This window comes from Salvelinus namaycush, chromosome 22, assembly GCF_016432855.1.
Source record: "Salvelinus namaycush isolate Seneca chromosome 22, SaNama_1.0, whole genome shotgun sequence".
In the NCBI taxonomy this organism is placed as follows: domain Eukaryota; kingdom Metazoa; phylum Chordata; class Actinopteri; order Salmoniformes; family Salmonidae; genus Salvelinus; species Salvelinus namaycush.
The window spans coordinates 14252746-14271715 of NC_052328.1; the positions used below are offsets into that span (position 1 = coordinate 14252746).

General features: G+C 42.7%; 1 protein-coding gene across 3 annotated transcripts in view; it reads right to left on the reverse strand.

Annotated features, from left to right (window-relative positions):
- Positions 1-18970, reverse strand: part of LOC120017581 (zinc finger protein 318-like) — a 26162-nt gene continuing 7192 nt past the window's right edge. Inside the window, exons 2-11 of one of the 3 annotated variants that reach the window (XR_005472127.1) lie at positions 13263-14357; positions 11858-13076; positions 9799-9881; positions 9597-9696; positions 9173-9492; positions 7127-7321; positions 6256-6355; positions 4389-4507; positions 448-3274; positions 1-335 (exon numbers count right to left, since the gene is read on the reverse strand). Coding sequence is in view for 2 of the 3 variants with exons in the window: in XM_038960437.1 (XP_038816365.1) it covers positions 740-3274; positions 4389-4507; positions 6256-6355; positions 7127-7321; positions 9173-9492; positions 9597-9696; positions 9799-9881; positions 11858-13076; positions 13263-14357 (5766 nt within the window). In the remaining variant the exon portion in view is untranslated. Of the gene's footprint in view, positions 3275-4388; positions 4508-6255; positions 6356-7126; positions 7322-9172; positions 9493-9596; positions 9697-9798; positions 9882-11857; positions 13077-13262; positions 14358-18970 lie in introns of all 3 variants that reach the window. The other 2 variants (XM_038960438.1, XM_038960437.1) reach the window with 2 other exon arrangements.

Consider the following 18970-nt stretch of genomic DNA (forward strand, 5'->3'; position numbering starts at 1 on the left):
TTGTGGTCACTGAAATTTATTTGAACTCTACTTTAGCAACAACAGGTAAAGGACAACCATTTTTTTTATTTTAATTTTCACTAACTAACACAGAATAACATTGAGCATTGTAAAGTCAGTGAACAAATGAAAAAGTAAAAAAAAAAAAAGAACAACAATTCCAAGGTTATGTTCATGAGTATCTATATCCACATCTTCTTTTCTGGAGGGTGCTGTAAAGAGTGACAGATATTACATGGTGTAATTGTCAAAGAAAGCCATGTTCAGATATCTTTTGGTCCATGCTGCACTACCTTACCAAATTCTGTTTTCTTCTTAAACGTGAGTTCTTGTTCCTGTATTAAAATACCTTTCAATCATTTAAGAGAAAATAACACATTTCTGAAGAGTCTGAAGGTGGATATACCAAAAGCCATAGTAATCAATAAGCATGGTACAGTACATTACCTTTTAAGAAGTAAAGAAAGGTTTTGCTGAACGAAGAAGTAAAATTCTCAAGACAAAAGGCTTGCAGAACAAGCTTCTAAAGTTCTGAAGATTCATCACTTAATATGAAAGTCAAGTCTTTTAGTGGAAGTTTCACTCCATTCAAATTTGAGCTGCCTGCTTGGGCCATCAAGTTAACAGGGCTTAGTTTCCGAATCAGCAGTATTTGTGTGGGTTACTACTTGTTCCCGTCTAATCCCATCAACTACTTAAAAACACAGATTCCCAACGGCCTGCTGTCTAGTGGAGTCTGTTACTCAAGATTAAAATCAAAGAGGTCTAAGCCCAGCACTTCTGTTGGGAGATCCAGGGTCTCTGTTGAGATACCCAGAGAATCTGATGGGTTATCCAGTTGTACGGGGGCATCCTCAGGAGTCTCTTCCTTGGGCTGCGGGTCAGACCCACTCTCAGTCTCCATTGACTCCTGAGTGTTGGTTTCAATGGTGTTACTGTTGTCAAGAGCTGTGAACTCGGGTTGGGTTTGCTCTGTTTGTGGGGCCGTAGTCTCCAAGGCTTCGCTGTTATTTGAGTCATCCAGGGCAGCTTTGGACTCTACGACTGCTTTAGTGGCCTGCGGGTCAAACCCACTCTCAGTGTCCATTGACTCCTGAGTGTTGGTTTCAATGGTGTTACTGTTGTCAAGAGCTGTGAACTCGGGTTGGGTTTGCTCTGTTTGTGGGGCCGTAGCCTCCAAGGCTTCGCTGTTATTTGAGTCATTCGGTGTAGCTTTGGACTCTGCCACTGCTTTAGTGGCCTGCGGGTCAAACCCACTCTCCATCTTTATTGATTCCTGAGTGTCGGTTTCAACTGTGTTACTGTTGTCAAGAGCTGGGAACTCCGGTTGGGTTTGCTCTGTTTTTGGGGCCGTAGCCTCCAAGGCTTCACCGTTCTTTGAGTAATTCAGTGCAGCTTTGGACTCTACGACTGCTTTAGTGGCCTGTGGGTCAAACCCACTCTCAGTCTCTGACTCCTGAGTTTCAGTTTCAATGGTGTTACCGTTGTCAAGAGCTGGGAGCTCGGGTTGGGTTTGCTTCATTTGTGAGGCCGTAGTCGCCAAGGCTTCGCTGTTCTTTGAGTCATTTGTTTCACCTTTGGACTCTACAACTGCTTTAGTGGCTGTGCTGGTGATGGATGTGGTACTGGCTGTGGTAATGCTGCTATAGAATATGTCAAATAAATCTTGGGCTTTAGCGGCAGCTAGATTAGACTTTGGTTTTTCTGATTTGTTCATCACCTCACTTGGGGGTCTCTGCATGAAAGGAGGGGGTGTGACCATCACAGGGACATTCTGCTCACTCTCAGGGACTCCTGGTGCAGATACATCAAACATCATGGTCATCATGGTCAGGGGAGGCAGGGGAGTCTTGAACTCGGGCATCACTGCTGAAGGAGTGGATGTGGAGGCTTGACTAAAAGACTCTGCTGTGGAAGCTTTCTTTTTGTCTGGTGTAGATGTGGGACCTGGCTTCCCAGTGCCATCTGCTGACTTCTTCAAATCCACTTCCTCACCACAGAAAGCCTTGGAAATTATGTCTGCTGCCAGTACTGGGTCATTTTTAGGCTGGTTCTGTACGACAGGCAGAGGGGTCACGCCACTGTCACCGGGTGGTCTGATAGAGAGAAAGGTGTTGAGAGGGGCCGGTTTAGCATACACCCAGGGCCCAAGTCCAGAGGGCTTTCTCAGGACCGTGGGAGGAGCAGGGAGGTTTGGGCGTATTTTCCCAGAGTTGAAGGGTACCCATGCGCTAGTTGGGGAGATGACCGTCTTCCCTGACAGTTTGATAGCAATGCTCTTGGCTGCGGCCAAAGACTTTGTAAATGCATCTGGGTCGTCATCCTCTTCAATCTCCTCCTCATCTTCCTTCAGGAACTCAACAGCCACTCTCTCAGCCTCCTTCGCAAGCTCATTCTCTAATTTTTTTTTCCAGCTGAACTTACCGAAGGCAGATGGAGCCTTTGGCTCCACTTTGGCAGTTTCCTCACTTTTCTTGCGCAGCTTTGCTCTCAATGCTGGATTAGGACCACAGAACACTTTGGGAGGGTCACTGGCTTTCTCAGGCTCAGACTGCTTTCTAGATCCTGACTTCTCCTCCCTTTGACACCCACCCTTCTCTTTCCTTGATTGTCTTTCCTCCTTTTCATTCTTAGGTTTCCCTTCCTCCCTCTCTGATCTATACCTCTCCTCCTCTTTCTTGCTACATTTGGGATTGGGCTCTTTCCACTTCCCATATCTGGACCGGTCTTCCTCTTCCTCCTGCTCATTATCCCTCCAACTAAACTTGGGTCTCTCCTCTACCCTGCTAAACCTAGGCTTGTCTTCATCCTCTCTACGGTTTTTGAGCCGCTCTTCCTCTTCCTGGCGATTTTTAAACCACTCCTCCTCTTCCCTGCGATTTTTGAACCGCTCCTCCTCATTGCCATGCTTGTATCTCTCGTCCTCCTCCTTCTTACTGTACTTGGGCCTCTCTCCTCCCTCCTTACCATGTTTGTACCGCTCCTCCTCCTCTCTCTTGCGGTACAAATACCTCTCTTCTTCCTCATTTTTGCTGTACTTAACTCTCTCCACCTCATCCTCCCTTTTGTGTTTGGACTTCTCCTCCTCCTTTTCCTTGTCCTTTTTGCTGCGTTTAGGTTTCCCTTCCTCCTTCTCTTTGCTCTTTTTGGACTCTTCCTCTTCGTGTTTACGTTTAAGCTCAGAGTGCTTTTTGTCACTAACTTCCAACGTGAGTCCAGCCTGACGATCCAGATTCCTTCTCTGTTCGTAGAGCGGATACTCATACATTCGTTTCTGGCAGAAGGACCAAAGAAATATTCAAGTCATTAGAGTGAAATGTAAACAAACTGTCCCAAAATTTGACTTCAAGGGAACAGTCCACCCAAATTACAAAAACATGTTTGTTTCCTTACCTTGTAAGTGGTTTATGGACAAAAGAGAGTGCAATATACAATTTGAGTTTGTTTACCTAGCCATTGACACCAAACACTAACATTAACATTTTCTAACCAAAAACTATTGTGAGCCAATGTACCCAATATTAGCATGTTTTAAATGTCATGTCCAAATTCTCTTATAACTTCAAACCAAGTCATTGAACAACACAATCTGGAGACTTTGGGATGACTTGAAGCTTTCATATGTTCTCATGTTCTGAGCAAGGAACTTAAATGTTAGCTTTTTTACATGGCACATATTGCACTTTTACTTTCTTCTCCGACATTGTGTTTTTGCATTATTTAAACATGTTAATTTGAGACAAAATGTATTTTTATGCATTATATTAAATACAATTTTAAAAAAGTGTTAATTCAGTATTGTTGTAATTGTCATTATTACAAATACATATATAAAACTTTTTTTTTTTTTTTTAATTAAATTGGCCGATTAATCGGTATCAGCTTTTTTTGGTCCTCCAATAAATCGGTATCGGCGTTAAAATCATAAAATCAGTCGACATCTACTGTTCAAGACGTAACTTGAGGACATTGCATGACAAAAGCATTTCCCAAACAAAGCCTTAGGTCACGTTTGATCAGGATCCTGGAGCGTTTGGTACCCTGATCTGCGCTATAAAGCATGTTTGAAACGCAAATGAACCTTGGCTGAAATGAATCCTGTACCTGAGTAGCAGGTCCAAGATTCAGGACCAGAGTACCAGGTAATGTGACGCAGCAGCACAAGTTGCAAGGAACTTTTTACCCGTTGTAAATAAGCTAGCTTGCTAACATCATGTTAAATGTGAGTCTTGCAAATCGCACCCTGAAACAGTTACTTTCAAGGATTCTACAAAACATTTTGTAGAATTCTCCCAAACGCTCCAGGAGTCCAAACCAGAGTGCTGAATTTCAGATGGAATGTACCTCATGGTGAAATAATGCCCTACTCCCAACTAGAAATGGCCTACCTTGTATTTCTCATTGTGAGTTTGACTTGTGGCATGATCTTCAGCGCAAATTGCATCCCCGCAAAACTCCTCGCACAGCTGGCAATAATATCCCCTCACTGGCACCAAAAACTCAGATCCTATGAGAAAAAAAGAGACGTTTTTAAAAACACCCAATGGCCACAGGGAACAATCACAGATTTTTACCTTTACTATGCTCTCCATGGAAGAAAACCTATTGTAAAAGTAGATTATTACATTTAGGTCTGTTCCGTAAGCATACATATACACATAACATCAACATTTGTATATATCATAAGTACTCAACCCCCATGGAATTTTTCAAAATAAATGACATTACAAAGTGGGAATGAAACAGATTTAATTGCGATTATTTTTGTAATTGATCTAGACAAAATACTCAACGTCAAAGTGGAAAGAAAATTCTACAAAAATTTACAAATGAATAAAAATAAAAAATACTACATCTAAGTTCCCTCAGTCCAGAATTTAATTTCAAGCACAGATTTAACTACAAATACCAGGGAGCTTTTCGAAACCCTCATAAAGGGCAGTGATTGGTAGATGGGTAATAATAACAAATCAGACATTGAATATCTCTTTAATAATTATACTGTGGATGATGTACTAAACCACCCAGACACAACAAAAACAGTCATCATCCTGAATTGGGCTGCAGGACAGGAAGACAGGAAGGAAACTGCTCAGGGATGTCACCAAGAAACCACTGGTGATTTTAAAACAGCTACAGAGAGTTCAATGGCTGTGATGGGAGAAAACGGAGGACGGATCAACAATATTGTAGTCACTCCACAATAATGACCTAAATGACAGAGTGAAAAGAACAATATAAATATACAGAATAAAAGTATTCCAAAACATGCATCATGTATGCAACAAGGCACTATATAGTTAGTGCAAGAAAACACAGCAAAGGAATACACTTTTTGGCCTAAATGCAAAACGTTATGTTTTGGCTAAATCCAACACGTCACTGAGTAACTGCCTGGTTATTTTCAAGCATGGTGGTGGCTGCATCATGGTATGCTTGACATCAGCAAAGACTGGGGAGTTTTTCCAGATAAAAATAAATGGGATGATGCTAAGCACAGGCAAAATCCTAGAGGAAAACCTGCTTCAGGCTGCTTTACACCAGACACTGGGGGAGGAATCACCTTTCAACAGGACAATAACCTACAACAAAAGGCAAAATCTACACTGGAGTCACTTACTAAGAGGACGTGAATGTTCCTGAGAGGCCAAGTTAGTTGACTTAAATATTCTTTAAAATGTATGGCAAGACTTAAATTGCGGTACAGCCATGATCCCCAACACCTTGACAGAGCTTGAAGAATTTTGAAAATAATAAAATGGGCAAATAATGCACAATCCAGGTTTGCAAAGCTTTTAATAAAGACGTACCCAAGAAGAATCACAGCTGTAATCCCTGCTAAAGGTGTTTCTAACATGTATTGACTCAAGGCGAATACTTATCTAATCAAGGAATATTAGTTTAACTTTTCATAAATTTAAAATATATAATTATTTGGACATTGACAAATGTTATTTTTTGAAGATCGTTCACAAAATGTTTACAAATCCATTTTAATTCCATTGTGTAGTACAAAATGTAAAGAAATCCAAGGAGGTGAATACTTATGATACCCACTGTAGACATTGGTACTTGACTAAAGGTTGCCCAAAATATGATCCCCTTTACATTGCATATAGAAATCAATGCTTATTTCTTATGCATATTTTGAATTCATTGTCTGCAAACTGTGGCAGTAAAAGATTGCTAACAACATTTAACAGTACCTAATAAATATTTAGAAAAAGGGAAAATATAAAATATTGAAGTTTGTACCTTTAGCAGGTTTAGTCATTTTCTCTCCTGAAGAGTGAATCTTATTCTTCACATTGTTGGAGGAACTTGAAGCCCACGGTCGATTGTAAGGATCCTGAGTCTGCAAAGTGGCAAAAAAAAAGCATAACCAATCTGCTGTAAAAATACAAGGGACTGAACAGTTCAAATGAAAAGGTAAAAGGAAATCAGACCAGTGATGAGGGACAAAAAACGGGAACAGGAGACAGCACTCATGATAGTAAACAAAAGCTCTTCAATTCACTGAGTATGATCGAATATCCAAGAAGGGTACAGCTGCAGCCGATCAGTCCCTCAGCTCTGTTCTCAAGAGATCCTTGCCGACAACAGTCAATAGGCTTTCAGCATCATATTCAGGAGTCTGCTGCATTCCTTTTCAAGGTAGCTAACTAACTAGCTAGCTAGCTAGCTGACTTCATAGGTAACAAGGCCTGTAAAGAGATGAGTCCATCTGAGTGTTTATCAGAAAGCTATTTAAATATAAAGTTAAAATGTAAACTCAACTAGCTATCTATCATACCATCACCAAACCAGTCACACAATGCTAGCTAATACTGTATTATAAAGCAGTAGTTCTGGCCATGCAATCTTATTGTTTATCTTGCAGTTACCAGCATGGCTGAAGCGCAAGTACAGCATGGCTTCCTAACCACTTGCAAAATATATTAATAAGACTACATTCAGCAACACTGTAGCTAGCTCACAGCGTTTGTTTACTGAGTGGCTTAGCAAGGATAGTTTGGTTGTTCTCTGTAGTCTGTATGATATGTGACTGGTTCCACAGCAGAACTCCTGAGCACGGAACTGCTGAAGCTGGAGTCTTATTGGGACATTCTACAAATAGTACACAAACCTTTCGGTGCGATTTGCTGTGCAAGTGCGTGAAAAAATCGAACATGGAACCACAGGTGACATTGCAGCTTTTGCACCAGTGGTTCCCAGCGTCATAGTATTCAAACTGGTCTGCTGGAGTCTCAGGAGGCTGGGTACTGGCGGGGGCTTTCTTCTTCGTTTTTTCAGGAGAGGCTCTTGAGGATGACGATGCTGCCTAATGAAGAACAGAAGTTACACAAGTCAGCAAAAGATCTAAATAAGCCTAGAGGAAGCAGACAAAAAAATACATTGAGTGTTAAAAATTAAAACAGATGTTCGATAAAGAGAATTTTACGATGATCCCCAAACATTGAAGTTTTCAAAATCTCTTACCTTGGCAACATAGGCGATCTGTGTTCCAGCCTTGAGGGAGTTACTCGTGAGTTATCAGAGAATCCTGTTTAAGGCTAATATAGGACTCATATCGTCGTATCCTTGTACGCTAATCTCCACCAATTAATGGTCAACAATCACATTAAGTACTAATTTGTGAGCAGAGCAAAGCAGTCGAGAGAAATGGACTCAATGAGTGCTGTTCACAGACCATGAGTGTAGAGTGGAAAAACATCAAGTATGATATTTAAAGAGATTTACTCATCTCAACCAAACAGCTAAAATTCAGAGTCGAGTTTCCAATAGCAGAGGTCATAAAGATTGCGGCACCCACACACGTACAACAAATGCCTTGTTTACCAAGTTTGCCGTATTGTACGTTGCTCTCCGTTACTCTTCTTTGTATCGTCATAAGCCCAGTATACATGATCCAAGTTAAACGCCAAGACGCAGGCAATTTGAAAAATCGGAAAAAGTATATTGTGCTGATTTATTGGGGCACTGAACCATGTTACGCGCCGTAGTTTAAAAACTCCATGGAGTTAGTAGTAAAACCATGACGTCATATTTGAATTCCTACAAGTGTATGCACCCTCACCATTAAAATCCATTTGACTTTTAAGATACCACTCCACTCTACTGTGAAGATGAAAATGTTACATTTTGGTTTATTTTTGTCTTCAAACGATACACGGTTTCCATATTTAATAACTTAAATTATTTAAATTGAATACCTTATTACGTTTTTTGAACGAGAAATTAGAGATGAGTGACCACCCTATTAACACTCTTTTTAAAACACAAATTTGAAAGAATTAGAGCCAATAAAAATGATTAAAACAGGCCACATAATTAGGATCTCTCTCTGTATGCAAAGTATTCATCCCAACTAATCTCTGATCTTCTAGCTACATGTTGATTGTGAAAAATGCTTTCGAATAAATGACAGTTTAATTACAAACTAGGGAAAAAGATGGCCGCCTTTCAATTTATGAATGTAAATACCCTAAATCCAAGCTTCTAACGCAAACATCTTACTGAGTTTGGCATCTCCAGAAACAATTTCAGAGAAAAAGTTTGATATGGTTGTGGTCTTTCATAAACAACAAATACAGTGAGCTCCAAAAAATATTGTAAAATATAGGAAGAGCTTAAGCTTAAATCACAACTGTTGGCCATATGAAAGTGAACAGGTTCCACCTAGGTTGCAGGTATAAAACACATTCATTTGTAAACATGCATGTATTTGCAGACCAGTTATGAGATCAGTTGGGTGAGACATTGGCATACAAAGAGGGAACTTTTAAATCGAGGAGTGATCCAACTCTGCCTCTTGAGCAACACCAACATATGACAGAGCACACGGTTTGTCCAGGTTAGACTGAGTAGTTGCACCAACATTGATTAACCCCATATCTGATGTATAAGCAGAAGGCTAAATGCCAGGTATTCAAAGTAAATACTGCTTACTGGTATTTAAATGGATCAGACAAGGGCAAGTAGACATTTAAATCCAAACCGGCCCTTTTGAATAGTTATTCAACAAGTCATTTAGACTGATATTCTATAATAAAGCGAAGGCTGCATGTCAATTTCAGCAAAATAATTATGTTTCTGCAGCAATGAAGGTTTTAAGGTTCTACCAGTACTTCAGCTCTCTGGCTTGTGCCTGGAGCAGCTTACGGAATTCTACCTTAGCAGAGGCATGGGCCACAGGTGATTTCTCTCGGATGTGAGCACGCTCCTTTTTCTTCTCTTTCTCTGGAGGTGGTGGGTGTGTTGACGGCTCAAGGTCCGCAGAACCCCTACCCTCTCGCCGGGGCTTGTCATTTGGTTGTAGACCGAGAATGAGAGCCACCTTGTCAAGCTCGGATCTTTTCTTCTCTGCTACCTCGTGCTCTTTGCGGAGCTCAGCAATCTGAGTCATGACCTCTTCCTGCAGCCGACTGATCTCAGACAGTAACGGGTCCTTGTGGCCATCCTTTTCACGCCGCTTTTTGCGCAGAAGCTCCCCTACCAAGACAATGCATTTTTTATCCAACTGTACAAAAACCTAATGAACATTTATGAATTAAAATACAAAGAAATATAGGAAAGGAATGAGATGATTGAAGTACCTTGCTGTTTCCGCAATCTCTCTAGTTCCTTCATGAGATAATCTTTCTTTTTCATGCGGATCTCTCTGTCTCGTCTCAGTTTTTCCCGTTCTTCAAGAACCTACAGAATGGAGAATCATTAGAGAACGAGTGTATGGAAAGAAAACAAAACCAGCCAAAACAGTGTCAAATGGCATTTGAATTGGATAGCTGAATACTCCACCTTTTGTTTTTGGCTTTCATTATTTCGCTCCTCTAAAACCCTTCTGTCCTTGCCATTATCTAGAGGGGACATATTGGATGATGCTATACAGGAAGAATGTACAAAATTAGACAGGAGTTATGTGCTGCAGTTTCATTGATTACAAAATATATACTGTACCAGTCAAAGGTTTGGACATACCTACTCATTGCAGGGATTTTCTTAATTTTTACTATTTTCTACAATGTAGAATAATAGTGAAGACATCAAAACAATGAAATAACACATATGGAATCATGTAGTAACCAAGAAAGTGTTAAACAATTCCAAATATATTTTATGACAGCTTTGCACACTCTTGGCAATCTCTCGACCAGCTTCCTGAGGTAGTCACCTGGAATCCAGTTCAATTAACAGGTGTGCCTTGTTAAAAGTTAATTTGTGAAATTTCTTTCCTTCTTAATGCATTTGAGCCAATCAGTTGTATTGTGACAAGGTAGGGGTGTTATCCAGAAGATAGCTCTATTTGGTAAAAAACCCAAGTCCATATGGCAAGAACAGCTCAAATAAGCAAAGAGAAACAACAGCCCATCATTACTTTAAGACACGAAGGTCAGTCAAACCGGAAAATTACAAGAACTTTGAAAGCAGTCGCAAAAATCATCAAGAGCTATGATGAAACTGGCTCTCATGACCGCCAGAGGAAAGGAAGACCCAGAGTTACCTCTGCTGCAGTGGATAAGTTCATTAGAGTAACCAGCCTCAGAAATTGCAGCCCAAATAAATGCTTCAGATTTCAAGTAACAGACACATCAACTGTTCAGAGGAGACTGCGTGAATCAGGCCTTCATGGTCAAATTGCTGCAAAGAAACCACTACTAAAAAGACAACAATAGTAAGAAGAGACTTGCTTGGGCCAAGAAACATGAGCAATGGACATTAGACCGGTGGAAATCTATCCTTTGGTCTGATGAGTCCAAATTTGAGATTTTTGGTTCCAACCGCCGTGTCTTTGTGAGATGCAGAGTAGGTCAACGGATGATCACGCTCCGCAAGTGTGGTTCCCACCGTGAAGCATGGAGGAGGTGGTGTGATGGTGTGGGGATGCTTGCTGGTGACACTGTCAGTGGTTTATTTAGAATTCAAGGCACACAACCAGCATGGCTACCACAGCATTCTGCAGCATTACGCCATCCCATCTGGGTTAGTGGGAGTATCATTTGTTTTTCAACTGGACAATGACCCAACACACCTCCAGGCTGTGTAAGGACTATTTGACCAAGGAGAGTGATGGAGTGCTGCATCATATGACCTGGCCTCCACAATCACACGACCTCAACCCAATTGAGATGGTTTGGGATGCGTTGGACCGCAGAGTGAAGGAAAAGCAGCCAACAAGTGCTCAGCATATGTCGGAACTCCTTCAAGACTGTTGGATAAGCATTCCTCATGAAATTGGTTGAGAGAAAGCATTACACACTCTTGGCAATCATCAAGTGGCGCAGTGGTCTAAGGCACTGCATCTCAGTGCTAGAGGCTTCACTACAGACACCCTGGTTCGAATCCAGGCTGTATCACAACCGGCCATGATTGGGAGTCCCATAGGGTGGCGCACAATTGGCCCAGCGTCGTCCGGGTTTGGCCAGTGAAGGCTGTCATTGTAAATAACAATGACAGCAATGTTCTGAACTGACTTGCCTAGTTAAATAAAGGTTAAAGTCAAAGGGTGGCTACTCCTTCAAGACTGTTGGAAAAGCATTCCAGGTGAAGCTGGTTGAGAGAATGCCAAGAGCGCAAAGCTGTCATCAAGGCAAAGGGTGGCTACTTTGAAGAATCTAAAAATCTAAAATATATTTTGATTTGTTTAACACTTTCTTGGTTACTACATGATTCCATATGTGTTAATTCATAGTTTTGATGTCTTCACTATTATTCTACAATGTAGAATAATAGTAAAAATTAAGAAAAACCCTGGAACGAGTAGGCATGTCCAAACCTTTGACTGGTACAGTATATATTGATGGGGAATGAACAAGTCATGAAAACATCCACTTATTCAATGCCATTAGTTTCTTCTCACCCTTTCTATCACCCCCCTGGTGCAACTCTGGCTGGATAACTTTAAGGTATGGTCTGTCAAAAGGCGGAGCTTTCGGAAAATCTTCAATAGGAGATTGAGGTGGCATGCCCATAGATGGAGGTGGGTACATGGGCCACTGTTGGGGCATGTAAGGCCAGTTCCCATACTGCCCATAGCCAGGAGGTGGATAGTTGGGTGGTACCAGACCATGCGCCTGGGCGTAGGCAGGCATGGAGAGAGATGGGTGGGTAGGTGGCACTGGAGTAGTTTCAGGGGCTTGTGAAGCCTTCTGCCCCCAGCTACTGTCCTCAGTCCTCACCTCTCTGCCGCCTCGAGTCTTCCCATGGGTGCTGTGCCTGTCAGATGGGGGTGACTTCTTCCGGCTCCTGCTGTTATCACGGCTGCTACTACGGCTCGGGCTGTGGTTGTCGCTACGACTGCTAGAGCTGCTCCCACTGCAGCTCCTACGCCTGCCCCTGCTCCTGTCTGAGCTTCCTGAAGAGTCACGGCAATCCCGCCTCTTGCCAGGTCGACGTGAGGGGGTTTTCGGAGGGGGCCTCTTTCCATGCAGACGCTCCTGAGTCCTGGCAGCCATCTTGCTGATCTCTGTCACCCCCAGGTCCAGCCCGATGGTTTTGAGGAGGTCCTGGATCTTCTCGTACTCCTCCACGTCTTGCTTCTCCTTCCCTTCCAGTGGCCCTGTTCCTGGTGGGTAGTCATTAGGCTCTTCAACCTTGATATTATGGTCAGGGATGGCAGAGGACCTGCTTTGATGTCGATACCTCATGTCCATCTGTTGCTGACGAGAGCTTCTCGGATCTACAATACCAGGATGGCTCTCTAGGTGCGGTGAGGTGCCATAGCGTGCCGGCTCACTCATAATATCACCATAGAGCTCTGACAGACTGTGCTGACGGGGAGCTTCTGCTGGAGCCCTGCCCCGCTCTACATCATCTTCATCTCCATAAAGGAACTTCTCCTCATCGTCAATGTCTGGTACCCTCTTCCTTTTCTCCTCCTGCGGTGCAGGTGCACCTCCCAACAGGTCAAGGATCCCTGCAATCCCACTGTGGTCCAGCCTACCCTGGGACATGTGTGGGTCATCCCTCAGCTCCCCCAGCATTGTGGCCAACATGATAGGGTCCATGCCTTTCATAGCCGAGAGAAGACGCTCTGCCTCAGCCTCACCAGCAGGGTCAACTCTTGGAGAATCACTGTTCTGCAAAACAAAAACAAAAGAATAATCTATGATGACCAAATTTATCATGAATAATAATTTGGATGAAGAAAAAAAAAAGCCTTGTGGGATGACAGGGTTAGAGTGAGTATAGAGATGGGTAACACAATACACAGCTATATGCAACATAATTAATTTAACATAGTAATAAAATGACATGTCCACTACCTGCACATATGACGGGGAGTCAGTCTCAGAGTCCATGCGCCTCTTCAGGATGGACTTTGTAGGAATATTCAGCATGTCTTCCATCTCTTTGCGGCGACGGGCCAACTCCAGCTCCTTGAACCCACTCGTCTTCTTTAAGTTATTATCACCTCCCCTGCTGCTCCTGCTACTGCTGGTGCTGCTAGTACTGACACTGCGGCTCCTGCGTTGACCAGCAGTCTTGGCTCTGCTCATACTGCGGGCCCGTCCATAGCTCTGGCCATGACTCCCACTCCTGCTTCGGGACCTGCTTGGCGGACGGCTCTTGCTCCTTCCACGACTCTTGCTCCGTCCCCCCATTTCAGGGCTTTTGCTTCGGGCCCGGCTTTTGCTTCGTCCCCCCATTTCAGGACTGCGGCTTCGGGCCCGGCTTTTGCTTCGTCCCTTCATTTCAGGGCTGCGACTTCGGACACGGCTTTTGCTCCGTCCCCCCATTTCAGGACTGCGGCTTCGAGCGCGGCTTTTGCTCCGTCCCCCCATTGCAGGGCTGCGACTTCGAGGACGGCTCTTACTCCGTCCCCCGATTCCCGGGCTGCGGCTACGAGGACGGCTCTTGCTCCGTCCCCCGATTCCCGGGCTGCGGCTACGAGGACGGCTCTTGCTCCGTCCCCCGATTCCCGGGCTGCGGCTACGAGGACGGCTCTTGCTCCGTCCCCCGATTCCCGGGCTGCGGCTACGAGGACGGCTCTTGCTCCGTCCCCCGATTCCCGGGCTGCGGCTACGAGGACGGCTCTTGCTCCGTCCCCCGAAACCCGGGCTGCGGCTACGAGGACGGCTCTTGCTCCGTCCCCCGAAGCCCGGGCTGCGGCTACGAGGACGGCTCTTGCTCCGTCCCCCGAAGCCCGGGCTGCGGCTACGAGGACGGCTTCTCCCCCTGCAGGGACTCTGCCTCCTGGGGCCACGGTCATCAGGGCCGTCATAACTGGACCTCTTTGGCAGGTAAGGAGGGTAGTCTCTTGAGGGTAGCCCTACCCCAGGTGGTCCAGTCAACTCATTGCCCACAGTGATTACTAGACTGTGGTCAGTGGGGATGCCACCACGGGGAGATGGAGATCTCTAATGACAGAAATAGATGTGTAATCAGTTTCATAACACTGGGATTTTGAAATGATAAGACAGCATTTTGTGCAATTGATGCATTGCTCCAGTAAAAAAGGCAATATGAGCCAGTGCAAGGGACGGGACTAACTTCCAGTTCCAATGTAAAGAAATAAATAAAATTGCACATGTAGCTAATGTTAGCTAGCTAGCTAACAATTTAACCAGTATCAGGGTAGGAGGAGACAATGAATGTCAAGTCTTCTCTCTAGCCCAGGTAGATACCATTCATTTCCCCCTTAGACAGCTCTGCAAACATTGTCAAAATACATTCGTTACTCACCAAATATGGAGTTTGTGAGCAACCGATACGTACTTCCAAAAAAATAGTTAAACATTTACAAGCAACCAAAAAAAATGTCTGGAAATAATCTATATATTGTTTTTTATCACGTGCCAAATCCACCTCTTCGGCACCAATAAAATCACTCATTACTGCTACGCACAGGTTGGTACAGTATCCCGAAAGGTAATTTATTTCATTACCTACAACCAGGGCCGGCCGGGAAACGTGTGGCGAGGCAGCATTTGCCACAGCACTTTTCAATCAGGTGGCTGCGCCACACCACTTTGGCTTTATACTGAACAAAAATATAAACGCAACATGTAAAGTGTTGGTCCCATGTTTCATGAGCTGAAATAAAAGATCCCAGAAATGTTCCATATGCACAAAAAGCTAATTTCTCAAATGTTGTGCACAAATTTGTTTATCCCTGTTAGCAAGCATTTCTCCTTTGCTATGATATTCCATACACCTAACAGGTATGGCATAGCAAGAAGCTGATTAAACGGCACAATCATTACACATTGTGCTGGGAACATTAAAAGGACAATAAAATGTGCAGTTGTGACAACACAATGCCACAGATGTCTCAAGTTGAGGGGCCATGCAATTGGCATGCTGGCTACAGGAATGTCCACCAGAGCTGTTGCCAGAGAATTTTATGTTAATTTCTCTACCATAAGCCGCCTCTAACGTCACTTTAGAGTAGTGATGCACCGATATGACATTTTTGGCCGATACCGATATCTGACATTTCCCTTGCCAAAAAGAACGACACCGATATTTACAATTTTAGCGGCCTTAAGCATTCTAGTACAGTTAAATAGTTAACACAGTCCCTGGTTCAAATCTGGGCTGTATCTCATCTGGCCGTGATTGGGAGTCCCATAGTGCGGCTCACAATTGGCCCGGCGTCATCTGGGCTGTCATTGTAAATGAGAATTTCTTCTTAAAACTTCTCTAGGGTAGGGGGCAGCATTCGGAATTTTGGATGAAATGCATGCCCAAATTAAACTGCCTGCTTCTCAGGCCCAGAAGATATGATATGCATATAACTGGTAGATTTGGATAGAAAACTCTAAAGTTTCCAAAACTGTTAAAAGTGTCTGTGAGTATAACAGAACTGATTTGGCAGGCGAAAACCTGAGAAAAATCCATTCAGGAAGCTGTTTTCTTTTGGTTTTGTGGTTTTCTATTCAATGCCATTACAGTATCCATTGACTTAGGACTCAAATTGCAGTTTCTATGCCTTCCACTAGATGTCAACAGTCTTTAGAAATTGTATTCTGAAAAATGAGGAAGTAAGAGCAGTCTGAATGAGTGGACCCTAAAGTGTCACAGCTTTTTCATGCGCGAGACCGAGAGAGTGCCTTTCTTGTTTACCTTTTAAATTGACGACGTTATTGTCCGGTTGAAATATGATCGATTATTTAGGCTAAAAACAACCTGAGGATTGAATATAAACATCGTTTGACATGTTTCTATGAACTTTACGGATACAATATGGATTTTTTTTGTCTTCCTGTTTTGACTGCGTTTGAGCCTGTGGATTACTGAAGAAAATGCGAACAAAACGGAGGTTTTTGGATATAAAGAGACTTTATCGAACAAAAGGAACATTTATTGAGTAAATGAATGTCTGCTGAGTGCAACCATATGAAGATCATCAAAGGGATTAATTTTATCTCTATTTCTGACTTGTGTAACTGTTCTACTTGGCTGGTTACTGTTTGTAATGATTTGCCTAGTGGGCTATGTTCTCAAATAATCGTAAGGTATGCTTTCGCCGTAAAGCATTTTTAAAATCTGACACCGTGGTTGGATTCACAAGAAGTTAATCTTTACACCTATGTAAAATATGTTTTGTTTTCTGAATTTTTATAATGAGTATTTCTGTATTTGAATTTGGCGCCCAGCAGTTTCACTGGCTGTTGAAGAGGTGGGACGCTAACGTCTCACGTACCCAAGAGAGGTTAACTGGCTTGCCTAGTTGAAGGTTACACACACACCAAAAAGTTGGTGTCGGCATTTATTTATGTTCCCATTACCAATAAAACATAATCAAAACCTATTTATTTCACTTACTTGCTGTGCTGTTTCGTTGTTCATTTGTTCAATCGTTTCATTTTCAACCAGGATTTCTATGGAACGCCGTTTGAGTTTTGCATGTCAAAAAAACACATCAAATATCACTACATCTGTTTCAATAGCTATAGTTAGCTAGCTAGTTAACTACAGTTGAAGTCGGAAGTTTACATACACCTTAGCCAAATATATTTAAACTCAGTTTTTCACAACTCCTGAAATTATCTCCTAGTAAAAATTCAGTGTAAGGTCAGTTAGGATCACCTCTATTTTTTTTTTTTTTTAATGTGAAATGTCAGCATAATAGTAGATAGAATGATTTATTTCAGCTTTTATTTCTTTCATCACATTCCCAGTGGGTCAGAAGTTTACATACACTCAATTAGTATTTGGTAGCATTGCCATTAAATTGTTTAACTTGGGTCAAACGTTTCAGGTAGCCTTCCACAAGCTTCCCACAATAAGTTGGGTGAATTTTAGCCCCTTCCTCCTGACAGAGCTGGTGGAACTGAGTCAGGTTTGTAGGCCTCCTTGCTCGCACACACTTTTTCAGTTCTGCCCACAAATTTTCTATAGGATTGAGATCAGGGCTTTGTGATGGCCACTCCAATACCTTGACTTTGTTGTCCTTAAGCCATTTTGCCACAACTTTGGAAGTATGCTTGGGGTCATTGTCCATTTGGAAGACCAATTTGTGACCAAGCTTTAACTTCCTGACTGATGTCTTGAGATGTTGCTTCAATATATCCACATAATTTTCCTCCCTCATGAAGCCATCTATTTTGTGAAGGGCACCAGTCCCTCCTGCAGCAAAGCACCCCCACAACATGATGCTGCCACCCCCGTGCTTCACGTTTGGGATGGTGTTCTTCAGCTTGCAAACATCCCCCTTTTCCCTAAAAACATAACAATGGTAATTATGGCCAAACAGTTCTATTTTTGTTTCATCAGACCAGAGGACATTCCTCCAAAAAGTACAATCTTTGTCCCCATGTGCAGTTGCAAACTGTAGTCTGGCTGTTTTTGAGCAGTGGCTTCTTCCTTGCTGAGCGGCCTTTCAGGTTATGTCGATATAGGACACGTTTTACTGTGGATATAGATACTTTTGTACCCGTTTCCTCCAGCATCTTCAAAAGGTCCTTTGCTGTTGTTCTGGGATTGATTTGCACTTCTCGCACCAAAGTACGTTCATCTCTAGGAGACAGAACACGTCTCCTTCCTGAGCGGTATGACGGCTGAGTGGTCCCATGGTGTTTATACTTGCGTACTATTGTTTGTACAGATGAATGTGGTACCTTTAGGCGTTTGGAAATTGCTCCCAAGGATGAACCAGATTTGTGGAGGTCTACAATTTTTTTCTGAGGTCTTAGAAGATTTATTTTGATTTCCCATGATGTCAAGCAGAGGCACTGAGTTTGAAGGTAGGCCTTGAAATACATCCACAGGTACACCTCGAATTGACTCAAATGATGTCAATTAGCCTATCAAAAGCTTCTAACGCCATGACATCATTTTGGGGAATTTTCCAAGCTGTTTAAAGGCACAGTCAACTTAGTGTATGTAAACTTCTGACCCACTGGAATTGTGACAGTGAATTATAAGTGAAATAATCTGTCTGTAAACAATTTTTCACGCCCTGACCATAGTTTGCTTTGTATGTTTATATGTTTTGTTTGGTCAGGGCGTGATCTGAGTGGGCATTCGATGTTGTATGTCTAGTTTGTCTGTTTCTGTGTTTGGCCTGATATGGTTCTCAATCAGAGGCAGGTGTTAGTCGTTGTCTCTGATTGGGAACCATATTTAGGTAGCCTGTTTTGTCATTGTGGGTTGTGGGTGATTGTCTATGTGTTAGTTGCCTGTGTCTGCACTGTTATATATACCGTCACGTTCGTTTTGTTGTTTTGTATTAGTTTGGTTAGTGTTTCTTCTTAAATAAATAGAATGTATTCACTTCACGCTGCGCCTTGGTCCTCCTCTCTTCCACATTACGACAAACGTGACACAATTGTTGGAAAAATTACTTGTGTCATGCACAAAGTAGATGTCCTAACCAACTTGCCAAAACTATAGTTTAACTAGAAATTTGTGGAGTGGTTGAAAAACGAGTTTTAATGACTCCAACCTAACTGTATGTATACTTCCGACTTCAACTGTATATAGCTAGGTGTCATCATCTAAAATAACCCTAATTTATAAGTTCTTA